The sequence below is a fragment of the Phoxinus phoxinus genome, assembly GCF_949152265.1.
Source record: "Phoxinus phoxinus genome assembly, chromosome: 11".
Classification (NCBI taxonomy): Eukaryota; Metazoa; Chordata; class Actinopteri; order Cypriniformes; family Leuciscidae; genus Phoxinus; species Phoxinus phoxinus.
The window spans coordinates 9,203,631-9,224,383 of record NC_136886.1 but is presented as its reverse complement, the minus strand read 5'-3'; the positions used below and the strand labels follow the sequence as shown (position 1 = coordinate 9,224,383).

Here is a 20,753-nt window from a genome sequence, read left to right as displayed (position 1 = left end):
GATGGCTTGGAACGAGCCAACCAAAAAGTCCGAGTCAATCTCACGAATCGGTTCTTTCGAACAGTTCGATTTTTAAAAAGACTCAAGTGATTATTTTAAGGCTATGACGTGGTCAGCTGACACATTTTTTGTTGTTTATAGCATTTAAGGCTTATTATTATGGGTGTTTATTGAAATTGTATTCATTGGAATTGTCAATATTCCTCTCATACATTAAAATATCTTCATGTTGGACAAGAACATACATAAAAAATAAAAACACTGTTAAGGTAAAAATTAAGGTAATTGACATGAATTTATTATTAACATTAGTATTGAAATATGAAAAAGAAACAAATTAGAAACAAAAATCGTAATGAATTTATTATTAACATTAGTATTGAAATATGAAAAAGAAACAAATTAGCATCTTAAAACATGCAAACAGTTAGAGAGCTGCTCAAGAAAACCACTTGATTAGTGTTAAGTGAACATTACACAACAGCTTACAGAAAAGTACTTTTTATTTATCTTTTCCATTTAATATAAGAGATTATCAATCCCCAAATAATAGTGCAGCAATTCTTGCTTATTTCAGTCTGATTCATCTGATTCCTCCACTTCTTCCTGTCCATTGTTCCTCTCCTCAGAGTCACTCCCCTGTGTTTAAATAGATTGAATTAAGCATCAAGAAATGAAAGACATCACAAAATGTCTCATAAAAGATCTCACGAGGAAATTAACTCCCAAATCAAGCGACACAAAATTACAGGCTATTAAAGGCAATTATAGACCTCCAGGCCAGGCGATGTCATGTAATTTACAAAAGCAAATGCAGTTCAACAACACATGATAACACAATACTGCGGCTGGGCAGGTGATGATTATGTTATTCTGGTATAAAAAAATGAGTTCAATTATAAAGAAATAACAACTATTTATCAAAATGAACTGAACTGATCTGTCATATCTGTATTTATTTAAACACAATTTGCTATGTGAGGCCATAGTAACATGCATAGTAATAAGAAATCGTAATATAATGACAAAAGTAAGACAAAACACACTATTTCTGGAGTATTTTTGAAGTGTCCATCCTCTTTGCATGCTTTATCAGTTAATATTACCCAAAACCCCCTGTGCAACAAAGGTATTATCAACACCAAACTGTTTGTTGAACACCAAATCAGAATGATTTCTGAAGGATCATGTGACACTGAAGACTGGAGTAATGATGCTGAAAATTCAGCTTTGCCATCACAGGAAATTGTCAATTTAAATAGTAATATTTCACAATATTACTGTTTTTACTGTATTTTTCTTTAAAAATGCTTTAAGAACAAAACTTTTGAATGGTGGTGTATGCCCCTAAATTTTTTTAAGTCAAGTTATTATCAATTTAGCTAGAAATTGGGATGCAGCATATACTGTCAGAATAAATGGTTTATTTTCAAGGAGTACAAGTCAAGTGATTAGACTACATTTCCATGCACTATACAGGATAATGCAAGTCAGCCAGTCATTATACCTCCACTTCACTCTGCAACTGAGATGACTCTTCCTCCTCCTCTTCATCAACTGCCTGTGACCTTTGTGAGAGAATCTCTTCACCCTGCAAAAAAAAAAATTTTTGGTTTGAATCTCTGTATTATCTAGACATGGTACACTGTGCCCTGTATGGACTTACATTGTAGCTTTAGAATTCAAAGCTATGCAAATTATAAACATTAATATAATGTAAATTGTATTAATATACTGGTAAGCTTGAAATGTATCTTGTAAATAAATCAGAATGTTTATTAATAATAGATTGTCAATCTAACATTTGAAAATATGGGCTTAAAGGCTTTATTTGAACCATAAATCGAAAAACCCCATAGGAAAATCTCGAAGGAAACAGCGGCGAATTAGACTTCCGGTTTGTGACGTCATACATGCAGCACTCTATTAATCCTGGGTTTTCATAAACGGCTGTTTTACACTGTACATTCCTAAACCCTGGGTTAACATTATTAATTGCATATTTGCGGTGTCAGTGTCATTGATTGGATGAACGACACACGCGACCTGTTTACATAAAGGCTCTAAAAGTGCGAGTCTTCATTTTACACATTGCTGACTGTACTATCAAGTTTTTTTTCTGAATGGACTTTTCGGACTATAAAGGTAAAAATGAAATGGTCTCTGTACTCCAATTGACGCGTTGTCTATTCAAACTCTGAAATAACTGTAGGCCTATATAATATATACAATGCGCTGTGTTCCCGAAACTGTCCAAAGCATGTGAAAATGAGGTATGCTATTGGGTGTCGGTTGCTAAGCATCTATCCGTAACTTTCTAATACCGCATCTTTTCGTGTAAAACCCGGGGTTAAAAGTGGGGTTTAGAACAACGATATAACCCAGGGTTAAGAATGGTGTAAAAAGCCCTAATGTCACCAGGGTGAGTAAAAACTAGTGTAGAAAAAAATCCTTATAGTTAAAAGTCGGCATCACACGGATGTTAAGATACTCTATTGTGACGGCTTCTCAAACAAGAAAAAAAATGTAGGGCGGGACTTGATTTTGTCCAATGGGAATTGATTGCTGCGATCTCATATGAGTGACAGGTTGTCCTTGTGCCAGCAAACATCATCAGAGAAGAGACGTCATTTCAAGAGGGAGGAGAAGTTATTTTGATTAAAGATTACGAGGGCACATGAATAAAACATTTTTAATAATGATTTGCAGTAATAAATCATTTATAATAAATACTGCAATATTCCATAAAAATTAAGAATTGTCCATTTTGATTTATGGTGACATTAAGCCCTGATGTGCCTTTTCTCTTTTCACCGGAGTTTAAAATCTCACCTTTAAGTCTCTGTTCTTCAGGTTTCCTAGCCAGAAGGCTTCCTGGCAGTGGTTAAGAGTGAGCATGGCTTTCACGCGATACACAAACTGCTCTAGACATTTTTTCAAGGCTGGAACGTGATTGGTCAGACCCGTATCTTGCCTAATCTGAGAACAGTAAAGCAGTGATTATAATTACAGATGCCATATGCTTTACCGCCTTCAAAGTTTTAATCTTTAATCCCAGTCTAGCTCCACAGACCACCATGCACAGCTGTTCACCTTTGAGTGGCCACACATGTGGTGGAGTTGTCTAGTACTGAGCTGGAAGGTCTTCAGTAGACTCTGGACATCCTCCTGAGAAGATCCATCAGGGCAATGATTAAAAATATCACTTCATTAAACTGATTATATTTGTGTTTGAAAGCTCTTGATTCTGAGCAAGATGCAACATTATGCATACGTTTAAATGAATGAGACAGAAATACCTTGTGTTTTTTAAAACTGTAGTCAAGCAGAGGCATTCCAAGCTTAAGGAATGACTCCAGAAAAAGACGACCGTACTGAAAGACAAAGTGAAAACAATGCAGTGATGAATGACATTATCGTCGTAAACATACCTTTGTGTGTGCAAATATTTCTCACCTTTAAACACACAGTGAGTACAGGTCTGCTGTCAAAGATCTGTTGCAAAAAAAAGAAGAAGAAGAACATCTTATAGATTACCATCTTTCACAGAGGCTTTCACAGAGCCATAAATGTGAAGGGTGCACACTGTGAGCACAACAATGATGTGAAAGTCTCTGTACCTTGACCAGGTTTAGGAGGATGTGGAAGTCACGCACAGCCAGATTCCATGTTAAGAGCTTCTCGCTCTGCACCTGAATAGATTTAGGGCATTAGCTTGAGAGAGACACTACACACTTGCTCAACATGTTATTTAAAAAAATAATAATAATAATAATTAAATACCCCTATTATGCTATTTTAAAGGTTCCTAGTTTTGTTTTGAAGGTCTCCTACAATAGGTTTCCATGCATCAAAGTTCTCGTAATATACATTGCAGCATCACCGCTTTTCTCAGTGTCTGAAACACTTCGATCAAAGATTCGGTCTTTCTAAACCCCTCCTTTCTGAGAGCCTACTCTACTCTGAATGGTCAGATGGTCCAGTCTGTTGTGATTGGTCTACTGTTTCAGCGTGTGTCAGAAACGAAACATTCATTAACTGAATTTCAGCTCCGGAGGCTTCCTCAGCACTTGTATACAGAGTGATACGAACAGTAACGATGGCGTTGGTTTCAATGTATCAATTCGTGCATGGGTCCACGTCCTTTTGAAGAGCATGCAAAGTGGATTTGCTTCGCAGTGCAGAAAACAGCATGTTCTCAACATTTCAACAACACAAACCAAACCTGCATAATATCTACACCCACACAACAAACAAACACACACCTCTTGATTATCTGTCTGTTTGCTGGGAGGAATCTTGCGCACAGCTCTCTCTAGCTCTGCCATCATGCTCTTGTAGTACACCAGGAACGTCAGCCTGCACCATCACCAAACAAAGCATAGATTTGCATTTATTATCACACGTCACTATGAAATACCAGATTATGATTGGTCTAACATTAAGTGGTCATATAAATATATGAAGGATTCATTCAAATAGAGTATGTTTTGTATTCATCCCTTACAATTACTCAACTACTTTTGTTTTTGAAACTGCCGTACCTGTTGAGTGTTGGCCAACTGCGCGAGTTAGCGTCTTTAGCAGCATTCATCAGCTCTGGAACCCCCTCACCTGCTATTTCCTCCACCGCCTTCAAAACATCATCAGTGTGCTCCAGATAAATACTAGAGAGGGGGGGGGGAATTATAGAAACATGCTCAGAAATATTTTATAAATGTTATTAATATTTGACATTTCAATTAGTAAAAGAATATCTTATTATAATAATTGCATTTGTAAGATTTCATGAATATTTTATGTAATTAATTGTGTCGTCTTGTATAATGCAGGAATTAGACTATTTCTAAAATAGTGAGGATAAATGACTCATGAAGCATGTAAATCATTTTACTGACTGCTTCTGTCTCCACTACCTTGTATTGTGGTCTAATATTCATGTGTATTAATACTTGCTTCAATGGCTTTTGGAACTGAATGAGAACTTGTGTGTAACGTACCCGAGGAGAGTTTGAAGAGCCTCGTTGTATTTGTTCCCTCGCTCTTTCTCTCCACTCGCCGTAACCCACTCCTGACAGAGAAAATGCCTTGACAGGGATGCTGGGGGGAAATTGTATCATTCAAAATTAATGTATTACAGAGAGAAACCACTATTATACAGCATATAAAACCAGAAACATACTGATCTGTTCTCTGTAGTTCCTGTGGTTTGATCCTCCATACTGGGACAGCACAATGAGCAGCTGGGTCAGACATAGGGCTGTGTTCAGGCTGGGCACTGTGCTTCGGAAGTTCTGCAGGTACTCAAAAGCGTGCCTGAGCATATAAAACACCACGTACAGATGGTTACATCGCAAATCATCCACTAACAGCAAACAGGAAGTACGTGCACTGACGTTCCCACCTGCTGAGCTGATCTAAAGTCAAATCCGTCTCTTCTTCTTTTAGCCGGCTGGCCAGGACCCCCAGAGCACTCTTCAGCAGAGCACGATGCTCCAGACCAGAAAAGCCGGCCCTGAATATGAACAGCAGGTGATTGAAGATGGTCAGAAAGGTTTGTAGTTGTCAGCAAATTCAACTAACAGCTAACAGGTCTGGGTTTACCAGCTGAACGTGGTGTGTAGCACTTGAAGTAGCAGCTGATAGGCTGAACACATGAGCTGCTGTTCCTTCACGTCCACACCAGGAGCATCAACAACACCCTGATGCTCAGAGAGAATAGTCTGTGTGGACAAACACGTTAAAACAGAGTTTAAAAAAAACGAATTCTTACATACGGAACATGTTTACAAGGCTGTGAATGGAACGTGTGTACCTGAAAATGATTGTGGCAGTTCTCCAGGTGTGTGCAGAGTGTGGGCAGCAGATCAATGCAGCACGTGGCGATTTCTTTGGCATTTTTCTGTTGCAAGTGAGCAAAGCCCATTGCTCTGTCTGTCTTACTCTAATGAGACACCAAAGACAATATTTGGAAAGCACAATATTTCATTACCATATTGGTTTTCAGACAATATTGGAGATGTCTTTTCATTTATCAGTATTGGTCAATATTGAATATTTAATTGTTCTTTTTATATTTATTTAATTGTGTATTCTTATATTGCTCATTTCCCTGTTTTACATTTCATTATTTTAAATGCATTAAACACTCATTAAAGTTAATCTTTAAAAACACTAATAATTTGATTTAACAACACACACAAAAAAAAAAAAAATCAGTTTAAATAATACTGTTAAATGTCACGTTTAGCAGATCTCAAAATAATAATTTTTCATAATAAATTATACCACAATTCACTTAATTTAGCCATCATTATAATGTACAGTATAAAAAAATAATATTTTAAGATTTGTTAAAGACTAAATTTAACAGTGTTATTAAATAAATAAAACCATTTTATTGCATTATAATGATACCAAAATTAAGTGAATTTTGGTATCATTAATGTACAATTCAAAACATTCTATTTTGAGATTTGCTAAAGATTACATTTAACAGTGTTAAAATAGCTGATTTTAGTTTTTAGTGTTTTTTTATTATTATTAAAACAATATCTGAGACTGATAGGGTGATTAGAATGTTGTTTCAAAGTTGTGCATGAACATGTTCTACTATGTAAACAGAGTTAAATTGTTGTCAAATTGATGTCGTTGTTCATACTTTGAGAAATGGAGCCTTTTTAGCTGGAGCAGAAGCCAAACTGAAGTCCAGTTTACGCCACATATCCTCCAGCAAGAAAAGCAACTCAGCAGGGCCCAACTGCACTTCCTCCTTTAACTACACATAAAGCAACGATATTTCTTAGTCTATAATTAAAGTATGTACTTGTACTGAGAATCACCCAGCAAACAGACTTGTTTTACCTTACTATGTAGCTCAGTGTCCAGTAGTGTCCGGGACAGAAGGCCACACTGCAGCACGCTTAGAGCTTCAACATCCAACTCTCTGAAGAATGGCCAGTACGAAGTCAGACTGACCCCTGATTTGGCATCCTTTTCTTTCTCCTTCTCGCTTTCTTTCTCTGGACGGTCCTGCCATAACAAAAAATGTACAGGTTTGGTATGTAAAAAGAAAAATCACAGTCACAGTTTAATATTTTAAAATTCAGGTGACACCATAGTAAAATATCAATAAAATGGATTAAAAGATTAGCATATTCTCCATTTCCATCTCAAACATGATGGTTTTATGGTCTACTTTACCAGATGTTCATGCAAATGTCTGCAAACCAAGGGACAGAAAGTATATCTGGTCTTTACCTGCTGGGACTCCTCTGCCTCTGCGGCCCCCTCCAGCTGCGACTTATCGCCTGAGGAGTTCTTACTCGCCGAGGCCTTCCTCTTCCTCCCAGATGACTCTAAACACACACAAACAGTGAAGGACTGACCCCAATAAACAAAACGTACAAAAAGTAAAGTTTGGTGATTTCTCCAGCAGCCTTGCCTTTCTTTCCTTTCTTCGGCGGAGCGATTAAAGAAGCGGGTATCATCCCCTCAGGAGTCTCTCCATCGAAGTTAGCCTGAGGAGGAGTGTAGCCTGGTGTAGCTAACACAATATACAATAAAACAATGTTAGCCTTTACAGAGAAAATATAGTACATACTTAATAATTAGAATAAATATATATACCGGTAGTAAAAAATATTATAGATATATTTATTTTTTTACTATAATGCGGGGCTCAGACTACACAATATTTTTGTCTGTTATGACAGTCACTTTTGACTCCTAAATACTTGTCGTGTTTCAGACTACAAGTTGCTTCCTGACTAATCATCACTTGCCGTCGTCTTTAACGACGTGCGTGATGTCACAGAGAAGGCAAAACTAGCGACTGACTTTCAGAAACAAGAGCGTAAACAAACAGACAGCTTTCTAATGGCTGTCTTGATGTCAGAAAACCCCCAAAAAAGAAAGAAAACCCGACAGTGTTCCCCAATTGCATTAAGAGCACAGTATGTGCGGTCAATCCACCAAAGAGAACTTGAGGTAATACATCCACGAACCTTTCCTCCATAGCATAATTTGCTTCTGTGCTCCTATTGGTCAACTTAACAGATGTGAAGGAAACCCACCGCGAATGACCGTAAAATTTTTTTTACTTTCTGTCGGGAATTCGTGAAGCATCACAGACACAACATCGGTTATTGTCCACTATAACAAACTATACGAGATAAAACAAGTGATTCTTATTGTTGTTTACAAATCACCACGACACCCTACGTCAAATTGATTGTGCCAAAATCAGGCTGGTATTGTGTAGTCTGAAGCTGGCATAAGACATACTGAGAAACCCACAAGTTAAATTGAAAGTGAAATATGACGATTTGTTCATTTATATTTACTTTATCAAGGTACTGACAGAATACAGAAGATAGTGACTTAAAGTAAAAAGAGATTATGTGTCTCTCTGGTACCTGCTAAGCACGTCTGCAGTAAACTCTGAAGGAAAGTGATATTATGAATACGAGTTACAACCTTCATTTTCATCTCAGGATCGTTCTGCCTGCAAAACGCATTCACCACCTAAGCTCATAAACACATGTATAATATAGATGTTAGAATCAATTCAGTAATATATAACATACTTTCTTTCTTTTTTTCAGTAGTTCCAAATTGCAGTTCCGGAATATTGAAAGTGAATGGTTGCCATAAAATCAACAAAAGTAGTCCATACGATTTATGCACTATATTCCAGGTCTTCTGACGGTTTGTGTGAGGAACAAACCAAATTTAAGATATTCAGTCTCAAGACATCCATTGATTTTTGACGTTACTTACACTAGTTTGAGAACTACACCGAAGGAAATCATTCAGTCAAATGTTGTACTGAAGAGGTGTACTAACCTCCCTGAGCCAGTTGATGGTGTGAAAGAGCAGAGAACAGAGGAACTCTCTCTCAGCCTTAGACAGACTCTCCACCTTCTCCACCACCTCCATATCAGTCAGGATCAGAGGACAGCCTACGACAGTACAAAACTCCCTTAGATGACTTGCTGAATATCAAACTTAACATCTCTGACATCTCTTGAGAAGTTAACATACATTATGATGAAAAGAGAAAAGCGTCTAATACATTCCTTCTGTGCAGTGATCATGACAAACCACAATCTAGAACAGAACGATGAAAATGTTATCACTGACCTAGCAGAGCATCGATCTCCTCTAGATCCCCCTGGTGCTGCACCTCTTCACACAACCGCAGCAGGCGGAAAAACGGGGACAGACACAGAGGAGACACGCGCCTAGAATGAGAGAGAGGCATCCAAATTGTAAAATTGTGTTAGAGCCAAAGCCTTGTGGGCAGCGCTCGGACATGTAGCACAACAGAGCGTGACACAAGAGTGAGTTGGTTCCTGATGCCGTTCCCCTCTCTCCTACCACTAATTGCTTCAACTGTCTAATTCATAATACATGCAAAAAAATTGAATATGCATTAAAATGGAAGGGATTATTAATGATTCAACTACCAACAATAATGTTTTAACAGCAACACTGATAAAGAACATAAATAGTTTGTGTCAAGCGGCAACCAATGATAAGTCGATATACAGAATAGATTATTGGCATCAACTAATAATAATGCATGCTTGTAACTGATGTCTGTGAAATTATGGAGTACATCATTTTCTTTTCGAACATTTTAAAATTAATTTTGTGTAAATATTGTGTAAAATAATTGATTCAGTTTCATTTAATTCCTGCAATTTTGCATACATATCATATGATCAAACCACGTATGAATGTAGTAATGTAGATATCAGCACTGGCTACTAAAAACTCATACTAATTAGGCACCATTATCTATATCAAGGAATGTCAAACTTCTTTTCAGCTGAAAACCTTTTTACTTGAAGTACTATTTCATTAATTTAACAACACATTTGCATTATCACAGTTCTCTGATGTTGATTAACGGTCGCATTAAATATAAAATATTGGTTAAAATAGTTTTTTTGGGTTTCATTTTTGTTGTTTTTCATTTTAAATTAAAAAATATATATTTATGTAATATCTTTAACATTTTTATGATTTAATTACCGTATCAGGTTTTTAATCATTTTTATGATTTACTTGATTTAATTATGAGCTTTTTAATCATTTGACCCTTTTACAGTAACAGAAGCGTTAATCTGTTCCACTTAATTCCGCCTACAGCATTCAGTAGTGTTGTGCATTCAGTAGTGTTGTACATTCAGTAGTGTTGTACATTCAGTAGTGTTGTGCATTCAGTAGTGACCTCTCTTTCTTGACTCCAGCTGGTTGGGTTGTGTCTGTTTTGTGCTGCTGGTCTTGAGTCATAAGAGGCAGTAGATTGATGGCGATTCCTCCCTGACTCTCATCCTCGTCCAAATTATACATCACAGAGGCAGGAAACACGAACGGGCTGAGAGACATGCACACAAAGGGTCATAAGAAAATGATTTATTTAAAGGGGTGGTAAAGTGCCATTTTCACAAGATGTAAAATAAATCTCTGATGTCCCCAGAGTGTGTGTGTGTGTGAAGTTTTAGCACAAAATACCCCACAAATATTTTTATAAACCATGTTAAAGTTGTCACTTTTTGAGGATTTGCAAAAACGCACCGTTTTGTGCCTAGTCCTTTAAATGCAAATGAGCTGCACAGAGGGCGGGGTTTCAAGAGCTTGTGTGTGTTAGCAGCTGCGATTACCTCAAGCAGACACACTAAAATGACAGAAACTGTTCTGCCTTTAATGGTAAAACAGAGTCAGACAAAGATGGAGAGACTCAAGAAGAAGTGACAACAGGACGTCTCTGAATGGTTAGTTGATTAATGTATGTTGCTGATGTGGAGTTAACTATCTTCAATTAGGACATTCTGTCATGATAATCTATAAATCGCTCGTATAGGAACTGTTGTGAGATGCACACAGAGTGACTTTCATGTGAAATGATGGATGCTAAAGTTTGAGCTGACTCACAAATGTACTTTTATACAACAACTTTTCCTCTTCTCAACATGGACTGCGTGTTCCTGGGGGCGGGGTTTATGTACATTTTAGACTTGCTGATGTCACTAACCCGGAGGAATGTCGTGTAGTCCCTACCAGCCGTTTGTTGTAGTCCTTTTCTTTAAAAGCAAATATCTTCCTTTTCTTTGAACTTTGAGCGTTGTAACTTTGCAGATGTTGTTAATGCTCAAACAGCAACATTACACACTAACTAAAGTTAGAAAAGTGAAATCATACTTTACCACCCCTTTAATAAAAAATAAATAAAACAGCTGATTGCTTTCATTTGACCATACAACAATAAAAAAGGTGTCTTTATGAGGCCTGAATGCGTCACTCACCCTGACATATCTGGTCCAAGGTCTACAATAAAGTCTTCCTGAAAATCCTCTAACACACTCTTCCCGATCCATGCCTGAGGGTGACAGCCAACACAGAGAATGTACTATAAAGACCTTTTTGTCATGTAGAGATGCATATGTATTACTTAATTGAAGTATATAACCAACATGCACACACGCACGCACACGCACACACACACACACCAGCACTAGAGGGTCCAGTTTGCAGGTCTGTAGCAGGTTGGCCAGCTCATCAAAACAGAGAGCAGCAGCTTCAGGGGAACTCTCACTGCACGAGCGCACCAGCTCCAACAGAGCCATCACCTACACACAACACAACACTCAAAATATTATGTACAACTGACAGTAAAAGTAAGCAAGACATTTACAATGTTACAAATGATTTCTTTTCAGCTAGTACTTTTGAACTTTCTATTCATCAAAGAATCCTGAAAAATATTAGTATCACAGTTCCAAAAAAAATATTAAGCAGAATAATTGTTTTTAACATTGATAATAAGAAGAAATGTTTCAAGCACCAAATCAGCACATTAGAAAGATTTCTGAAGGATCACGTGACTGCTGAAAATAAAGCTTTGCTATAGCATGATTAAATTACAATTTAAAATATATAAAAATAGACATTTTTAATTGAAATAATATTTAACAACATTACTGTTTTTACTGATCAAATAAATGGTAGCTTTGGTGAGCATGAGATACTTATTTCAAAAACATTAAGTAAAATCGTAGTTACCCCAAACTTTTGAACGGTAGTGTAAATACAAACTTAAAGGTGCAGTAAGCAATTTCTGAGAAACACTGTTGGTATTTGAAATCAACCCAAACAAACACACGCCCCTTCCATCTTTGATCCGCCCCCCAAAATGCACGAACACCCTTTTTTTCCCAGTGATTTTGAGCTTTTGTAATGTCTCTCAGCCATCTCTCTTTCTACAGTCTTTCTTCTAATCTCCCTCTTGCTCACTCTCTCTCCTCCCCCATCACGAGTGTGTTGTGGTGCTTGGTCTGATCCACTTTCAACAGCGGTTCTCAGAAATCTTACTGCACCGTTAAACCATCAGATCGTCTCTCACTCACTCACCTGTCTGTGCGTCTCATTGGGAAGTGTGCCACCTTGAGAGCCATCAGGTTTATTTCTACATTAACATCACAAGATGAAAAAGAATGGAGATCAAAGATTACAACTAAAATATGTGTATAAGTGAAACATTGTAATGTAAATAGTGTACCTGCAGGCCCCCATACTGCCCACCATCATGACTGCCCCAATAATACCAATGCGCTTGTACTTGGGCACCGTGCTAGACAGCTGCTTACGGATGACGATATGCATGTCATCCTGGTGGTGGTCACAAAGATATTTGAAAGAATTTACATTTTGGATCAACTATCTCTTAATTGAAAACATGACATACTATACCTTTAAGATGCATTGTGTTTCTCACCTGGATGTGTCCCCCGTGCTGCTCCTGTCCGAACGCCAGGCGGCTAAGCAGGTGGAAGAGTTGTCTGATCTGCTGTGAGGTCAGGTTGTCCATGTAGTCCAGAATACCCTGCCAGAATACCCACAATTCACACCAACAATAGGTTACAAACGTGAAAACACCCAAACAAATTCCCCAAAATATTTAGAATAAAATAAATGTTATAAATTATAATTATAATTATAAATAATTATAAATAAAAATATTTTAAATTTATTTGATAAAATTATATTATATATAACTATTATATATATATATATATATATATATATATATATATATATAACTATTATAATTTTTATTATATAAAATATAAATGTATATCAACAAAACTTTTTCCTTCCAAAATAGACATACAGTATATAAATATATATAGTTTTCTAGCCTTTATATTTAGTCTAAATAATTCTTGACAAATATTGGTCTATATACTTTTTTTTTTTTTTAGTCAAGTAAGTTTTATTGGAAGACAATTTTTTTTAAAGATTAATTTACAATCTTACATATGTGTCTATATTTAATATTTTGAATAGTCTGTTAATATTTTGTAAATAAATATTTAGACTAAATATAAAGGCTAGAAAACGTAAAAAATCACCATAAAATTTCCATGACTTTTAAGATTTTAATAAATATGACTTCTTCATACATTAAAAAAAAACACCTTCCATGGGTGGCATAACTGTGGTAATCCTGTAGTAAAACTGACGAAAGTAGGGATTAAGGTCATTAACTGGGCAGGCAATCGTACCTTCACAAAAACTGTGAACTGGCTCATCTCTGCAGGTCTCTGAGATACCAGCTCACAGAGCAGCTCAAGAGCCACATCCACCTCGCCACTAACACCACTGCATGCGTGTGTGACCAGAGAGCCCACCACCTCCTACACAACAAACACACATGTACTGGACATCAATCCACGTCTATGAATGAATGTTGGTGCCCTGCAGTGTATAAGGCGACGAGAGTTTTTCTTACCTGCCGACAGTAGGAGTCAAAGGCAGTGAAGGACTGTTTGTACATGTGACCTCCGAAAGGCACCACACAGCAGTCTGAAGAACGCAAGAGTCCTTGAGCTAGAGCCAGAATGGATGGGAAATAACCCCGCATCACCTGTATGAAACAGTTACACCATACTTGAAACGAGGAGCCAAAACTTCAGGGATCATATTTAGGGCAATTCTTTCAGTCATAATGGTGTGAATGAAAGCAGACCTGAGAATGGCCCTTAAAGGTCTTCTGCAAGAGGCTTTCCGGAATCAGACCCTTACGAACTTTGACCTTAAGCACTCTCTCTGCCCCACGTCGGCTGTGGTTTGCATTAGTGGAGTGAAGGATGAGCAGCACCAACAGATCAACCACCTGAGAGACACAACAAGTAGTGTTTATTCATAAATTTGTATGTTCAGGTGTGAAATGTGTCAATCTAATGGCAATCGCATAAAATTTCAATCACACCTTATGGTCCTCTGACTCATCCACATTCTCTATGGCCTGAAAATCAAACATATAAACAGTATTTAAATCACTTTAGTTGGATGGAAATATAGTGTCTGAAGACAGAATAGAACTCTCAGATCACCTTTAGCCAAGCCTCTGAGATGGTTTTCTGAAAGCGGATAGCTGACTTTATGACCTCCAGAATCAAAGCCACACTGTCCTGACCACTGCTGCATGATGGGACACTGGAGGGCCTGAGAAGTGACAATCAAGAACAAGTCAGAACACTGCCAGCAGATCTGGAGATATTCTCATTTGTCTTCCATGGAAGAAAGCAAGTCATTTGGGTTTGTGAAGGGAGTAAATGACGACAGAATTTTCATTCAAGAGAAAGCAAACTGCTGAGACCATCACATCTTTTAAGAAGCATTTTAAGAGTTTAACCTCTACAACAAGCACTTGACCATGCCTTATAACCCAAACCAATACACTTACGCATGTACACACACACAAAAATATATTATTCTCTGCATTTTTCCTCTTCTCTAGCTTGCTTCCTAATCTAGTTGTCACATAAACCTGGTATTGTACATTACACATATTATTGGCTCCTTGACCAATTGCTTTTGTTCCTTTTTTGGAACAAAAAAAAAAAGTGTCTGTTAAATGCATAAATGTAAGTTGGAATATGTCTCACCTCGATGCGTTTTTGCTTTTCAAACGACTCTGGGAAGCCTGCAGAACTGCTGGCAAAACACACTGCTCCAGCTCCAGCTTTTTACGCAGGTCACACACCACCTGAGGAGCATGAAGCGGACATGAGCAAAACTACAGCTCTACAGAAATAGAAAAATCATTTAATTGTCAACCAGAGAAAAGAAATGTTCATGATCAGAAATGAAAAAAAAGTTCAGTTTACAGACCTTGACCTCATTAGCATCAGATGCAGAGATGGAGTGTAAGACGAACTTCACTACGACAGGAAGATCCTCTAACTGCACAGCAGAGAGAGTTCCCATTACTGCCTCACGCACCTAATAGAGAGAAAGAGGATTTTGAATAGTATACACTACCATTCAAAAGTCTAAATGAATGAATATTTTTACTCGGCATGGATGCATTAAATTGAAATAGTGATAAGATGTTTACATTGATACAAAAAAATATATTTCAAATAAATGCTGTTCTTTTGAATGTTCAATTCATTAAAAAAATCCTGAAAAAAACATCACGGTTTCCACAAACATATTTAGCAGAAACTGTTTTAAACATTGATAATTGATAATTAAGCATAATGTATCAGAATGATATCTGAAGGATCATGTGACGATGAAGACTGGAGTAATGGCTGCTGAAAATTCAGCATTATAAAATATATTAAAACAGAAAATTGTCACATTTCCTTTTTTTATTGTTTTAAATGAATGCAGCCTTATTACTTGTGTTGTGTGCTTGTGTTGTCTTTCTTTATCAAAATAATCATCAAAGCATTTTATTTCATTTAAAGCAATGACACTGCATTTTAGGGAACATATTTGCATGTTTTAGAGTACCTCTGACAATAACGCAGAGCTCAGATTCAAGCTGGATAAAGCATCCAATATAGGCACAGTGAGTTGAGTGTTCTGCTGAAGTAAACCGCTGCACAAGGAAGTAGACACAAACACAGACTCACATAAACACAATATACACAATGATAATAAGCATCTACATAACAGTCACACTCATCATTACCATCACAGCCATAATTACTAAACCAAACAACACAACTGAGCATGAATCAACTTTAACAGACACTTCTACCCCATCTCATGGATTGGGACACTGCTGACGTACTTCAGCTCTTTGGCCATGTCTCCATGCTGGGAATCCTCAAGGATTTCTGGCAGGCTGGTAATAATGTCCCGCTGGATCTCCACTGGAGCCACAGACACCATCTGCATCAGCTTACTGCTCAAATCCTACACACACACACACACAGCAGTTATGGTAGTCAGACATCTGTCACAGCAATGCCACAATTTGGCTATGACAAACATTTATGTCTGCTACAAAGGAATAGTTGGCAATTATGACGTTCACAGGAACATATTCATCACTGGGCTAGGACTGTGTACCTTGCCGTCTACAATTCGGTCCAGCCACTTTAACTGGTTTATTATGAGACGGGGAACGTTGAGGCCATCCTCACTAACTCTGTAACAGAGCACATTACAATCACTGATAAGCGAATGATACAGGACTTTGTCTGTAATTGAAGTAATGTATTCAAAAAGTGGAAATTTACCCCTCAAACATGAATTCTGGAAGCTTTTCAAACAAAGTGTTTATGACCAGGGCCTAAATGTAGGAAAATGAAAAATATATAGGACTTATATTCCTACCAAAATATTTAGAACAAAATAAATGTAATAATTAAATACAGCAGCAATTAATTCACTAAATCAATATTAATAAATATTCAACAAGACAAGTAAAAAGACAAGCAAATTTTACAAATTAATTTCCATGATCTTTCTAGTCATTTAAGATTCTAGTCATACATATATACATATATATATATATATATATAACAATAATCTAAAATTTATTTTATATTATAAAAATAATTGTAATTCAGACTGATGTGCCGAGTCAAATTGTAAGAAAAGGAAAATATATATTTATAAATATACTTAGTTTATTCTTGCTTTGAGGTAACTTAAGCTGATTTGTTTACCTGTAGCATCTCTATTCCAAGCAACAAGCGTACCAGACTTTCCTGATAGGAGCCAGAACTGATATCAGAGGAAAAATAAACAAATAAGAGTATATTAGAGTATATAAAAAATAATAATTTGCATTTAACATTTGAATAAAATCTTGTAATGTTGTCAGTTGGAAAAACAAGAAGAAGTGCATTACGTGGCATCCTGCTGTGAAGTGGATGATGGGACACAAGGCAGAAGACAGTTTCTCAATCTCTCTGGGTCTTCAATGTACGTTTCCAGCGCAGATATAAACTCCTGAATTATCTACAAAACAGCCATTCAACAATGTAAACACTGGGTAAACTACTTCTGTAAAAAGAAAAAAGAGATATAATGATGATCTGTTTCTCACATTGGGGAATCTGGGACTCTTTCGTAGATGCTGCTGGAGTCTCTTTTGAAATATAACTTGGTCTACCGCTGTTATAATAAATAAAGGATTGTGTGACAGATGTCAATGAAATCTGTTGTTATGAACATGTATGTTTTTCTTGTGTGTTTGTTCACCTTTATTGTATGCATACTTGATCATCTGTAATCTTACCAATTTCATTAGCCGTACTGCCAGGTGTTAAAATGACACCAGATTCCTTCAGAAACTGAACAAAAACTGAGTCCGGGTAGGAGTCCTGTATTGAAGGCTTAGTGGGTCGCCCACTGCTCTTGGTCTTTTTTGACTCTGTACAAATGAAGACACATCAATACAGTCCAGCAATAACGTTACATCTTTTTAATGACACCAGACGTAACGTACAAGGATTTTAGCTATTCCCGATTTATTTGAGATGTGACGTCATCAGGAACTTACTTGGAATGTCAAGTGTGGAATCTTCGTCCACTGTGATGGATGATGAGCGCTTCTTCTTACGCATCATCTTTAACTCAGATCGGGTCAGATGGAAATGTTAAAATAGCAGATGTTACCTGTTGGGAGTAACACAAATAACTTTACCTTTTTCACATAGGCTAGATTGCATCTGAAACACTCTGACAGTTTATTAATGACAGTCCTGGTTCTAACAATCCCAGAACCCATTTCGGGAGAATGTAAAGTTAAACAATAATTTCAAGACAGACTGAAATGGCAAGAGCTAAATTACATAGTCGTCGACAAACTCGACGAAATTACCATATTTGAGTCAAAGTGTCGTCAGAAGTGTTTACCTTACCTACTCCCCGCGATGCTGATCTTAAACGTTTGTCGTTTAGATGTTATGTTAATAAATTGAGTCTGTAGCATAAAATGTATGTTTTCGTAACCAGGCTAATGTCACACTCACAAAGCGCGCCAGTGGTTTGGAAAATGTAGGGGTCGTGGTAAAATTCTCAATTCTGTATTAATAATTGGTTTGATGCGTTACTGTATGTGTTGTCTTCACTATATCTAACTTTATAAGTCTAAAAATATAAAATACACCAAATAACACGTCATCAGGCCCACAAATAATAAGATAAACATTTTCAACCTTGGCTTGAAATAGTAAACTGAACACTTTGGTGACACTCCCTAATATTTTATGGGCGTGTAATAAAAAAAGTAGGCGTGGAGAGTCTTGCAATGATTGGTCACTGCATCAGACCGCCCTCTCAGTTTACAGTTTTATATTGTGTCATTTTCCTAGATCTATAGCTGCTACCTGTGTGTATTTGTACCAGTTAGTTGCAAGGCATCGGGGTAGGAATAAACATGGCTGGAATAAAATCGCTTTACGACATCACAGCAAAAACCCTCACAGGAGAGGAGTTCAAGTTTTCTTCTTTACAGGGTAAGGTGGTCCTGATCGAGAATGTCGCTTCTCTTTGAGGAACGACCACCAGGGATTACACCCAGATGAACGAGCTCCACGAGCGCTTCTCGGATAAAGGGCTTGTGATTCTGGGAGTCCCCTGCAATCAGTTCGGGTATCAGGTAAGAATAGATGACAACACCATGTCTGATTCATTCAATAGCCCTTCACTGCAGTGAGCAGACCTGTGGCGCACTTGACCTGTCATGCCCTAGTGTCTGTCTTACACCTCTTTTATGTATGCTGATTTTGATCTGTATAAACTAAGGGCAACCTACGTTTAAAAAATAAAATAAAATACATAAAACGTCAATGGTAGTCACACTTATTTATTTGTAAATTATATAATGCTTAAAATACCATTAGTTACTTTATATTAAAATAGTTTGAAATATTAATACATTTGGATTTACATATTTTCACATGTTTTATTTATTTATTTGGATGTTAACTACTGATCTGTGAAATATTATAAAACAATAGTCTTGGTCTTGGATGCAGATCCTAGCCATATTTTTAAATGAAAAATTAAAGAACATTAAACATACCGACAGCTGTCGTACAAAGAGAAACAATAAGTTAGTTTAAGATATAATAATAATAATAATAACAACAAAAATAATAATGATAATTTATTTGTATATCTCAAACAAACAAAAATATTTAGCAAATTAAATAATAGATTTATATTTATTGTTAATATATTCTTAAAACAGTTAGAGACTAACCAAATCAAATTGGCTAATTTTGCATTTACTAATATATTATTAAAATGAATAGTTGTATCTGTTAATGTTATTTAATGCTCCTGCGGTAATATAAACCCACAATGAACAGTTGTACAAAAAAAAATATTGAGTTTAAGTAATTTTACTTTAGAGATTTTCTGTTTATTTGTATAATTTTTACTCCTATCCTAATACATGAATGCAATAATGAAACATGACTATACTTAACCGTTTACCCTTGATTATATTCTCACTATGCGGTTGTAAAGTATTTCCAAAATAGCTTGTGATTCTGTTGCCTATTCATTTTATTTTATTTTAGGAAAACTGTCAAAATGAAGAGATCCTTTTGTCCTTGAAGCATATCCGTCCAGGCAATGGCTATGAACCTAAATTTCAGCTCTTGGAGAAGGTCGACGTGAACGGGAAAGGCGCTCACCCTCTCTTCGTCTTCCTCAAGGAGAAACTTCCATTCCCACGCGATGACCCGATGACCTTCATGAACGACCCCAAATTTATCGTGTGGAGTCCCATATGCAGAAACGACATCACTTGGAATTTCGAGAAGTTTCTTATCGGATCTGATGGAGTGCCATTCAAACGCTACAGCAGGAGATACCTGACCAGCAACATCGAGGGAGACATCAAGAAACTTCTCAGCATAGCCAATTAAAATGCATTTTAATGGTTTAGGGGTCAAAATAAATCAATAATAATCCTGCTTGTATACCTGAACCTATATGGGTCTCCAATAGGTCTCAAGGTAGGTTGTGCTCTCATGTGCATGATGTTGCTGAGTTTGGACTTTTACTTTATGAAGATGCTCCTGTAAACATGCTAGTCTGTGGGGAGCAGCTGATGCCCTGCAAAAGTCCTTACTGAACAGTTTCATATTGCTCTTGTATGGCACAATATGCATTTTGGACCAATAAACGTGCGCGTTTTCTACTCGTGTCTCAAGATTTCCTTCTTTCGATTCATCTTCAGTTAGCTTGGGAGAACTGGAAGACAGACTTTTCGGGTTTTGTCCGTTGTGTAATACGGTACTGATCATCGGGTGCATTGAAGAGGTTCATTCTGTATTAATGAGTTCCAGTGGAAACTTATCTCTAGAGTGGGTGTGAGAGCTGGGAGTAGAATTTCCCACTGCAGTTACTGGACAAAACATGTTTACACACAATTGCATTTAACCTTCAAATTCCAAAATTCTCTTTTTTTATTCATT

At 36.8% G+C, this 20,753-nt stretch overlaps 2 protein-coding genes across 3 annotated transcripts; one reads left to right on the top strand and one right to left on the bottom strand.

The window, feature by feature from the left end:
- Positions 1-250: 250 nt before the first annotated feature.
- On the bottom strand, positions 251-18,309 carry fancd2 (FA complementation group D2). 2 transcript variants are annotated; one of them, XM_079627523.1, is made up of 44 exons: positions 18,183-18,309; positions 17,822-17,937; positions 17,558-17,692; positions 17,366-17,433; positions 17,168-17,277; positions 16,983-17,040; positions 16,551-16,603; positions 16,381-16,459; positions 16,100-16,224; positions 15,817-15,904; positions 15,187-15,297; positions 14,961-15,061; positions 14,406-14,517; positions 14,282-14,317; positions 14,039-14,185; positions 13,802-13,936; positions 13,575-13,706; positions 12,785-12,892; positions 12,569-12,678; positions 12,421-12,475; positions 11,520-11,639; positions 11,316-11,389; positions 10,241-10,387; positions 9,145-9,245; positions 8,848-8,963; positions 8,418-8,526; positions 7,445-7,546; positions 7,261-7,358; positions 6,865-7,032; positions 6,662-6,778; positions 5,816-5,944; positions 5,605-5,723; positions 5,405-5,515; positions 5,183-5,316; positions 5,001-5,100; positions 4,545-4,667; positions 4,266-4,359; positions 3,621-3,692; positions 3,457-3,495; positions 3,300-3,374; positions 3,094-3,168; positions 2,833-2,979; positions 1,508-1,591; positions 251-639 (listed from the first exon to the last, which is right to left on the bottom strand). In XM_079627523.1, exons 2-44 carry the CDS (start codon positions 17,886-17,888, stop codon positions 574-576), a joined length of 4,350 nt encoding a protein of 1,449 aa, XP_079483649.1. In that variant the 5' UTR covers positions 17,889-17,937; positions 18,183-18,309; the 3' UTR covers positions 251-573. The 2 variants fall into 2 exon arrangements, with proteins under 2 accessions (XP_079483649.1, XP_079483650.1); XM_079627524.1 differs by having other exon boundaries at positions 18,178-18,288.
- A 283-nt stretch (positions 18,310-18,592) lies between these two features.
- Positions 18,593-20,476, top strand: gpx1b (glutathione peroxidase 1b). The gene is made up of 2 exons (XM_079629458.1): positions 18,593-18,922; positions 19,851-20,476. Exons 1-2 carry the CDS (start codon positions 18,701-18,703, stop codon positions 20,199-20,201), a joined length of 573 nt encoding a protein of 190 aa, XP_079485584.1. The 5' UTR covers positions 18,593-18,700; the 3' UTR covers positions 20,202-20,476.
- Positions 20,477-20,753: the final 277 nt, after the last annotated feature.

Excerpts from the sequence above, each read along its gene's own strand:
- fancd2 (XM_079627523.1), bottom strand. The coding sequence starts at position 17,888 with ATGATGCGTAAGAAGAAGCGCTCATCATCCATCACAGTGGACGAAGAT. Across the intron at positions 8,527-8,847 it reads CCATCAACTGGCTCAGGGAG|GTGGTGAATGCGTTTTGCAG; the intron begins GTTAGTACACCT and ends TTATGAGCTTAG. Across the intron at positions 2,980-3,093 it reads ACATGTGTGGCCACTCAAAG|ATTAGGCAAGATACGGGTCT; the intron begins GTGAACAGCTGT and ends TACTGTTCTCAG.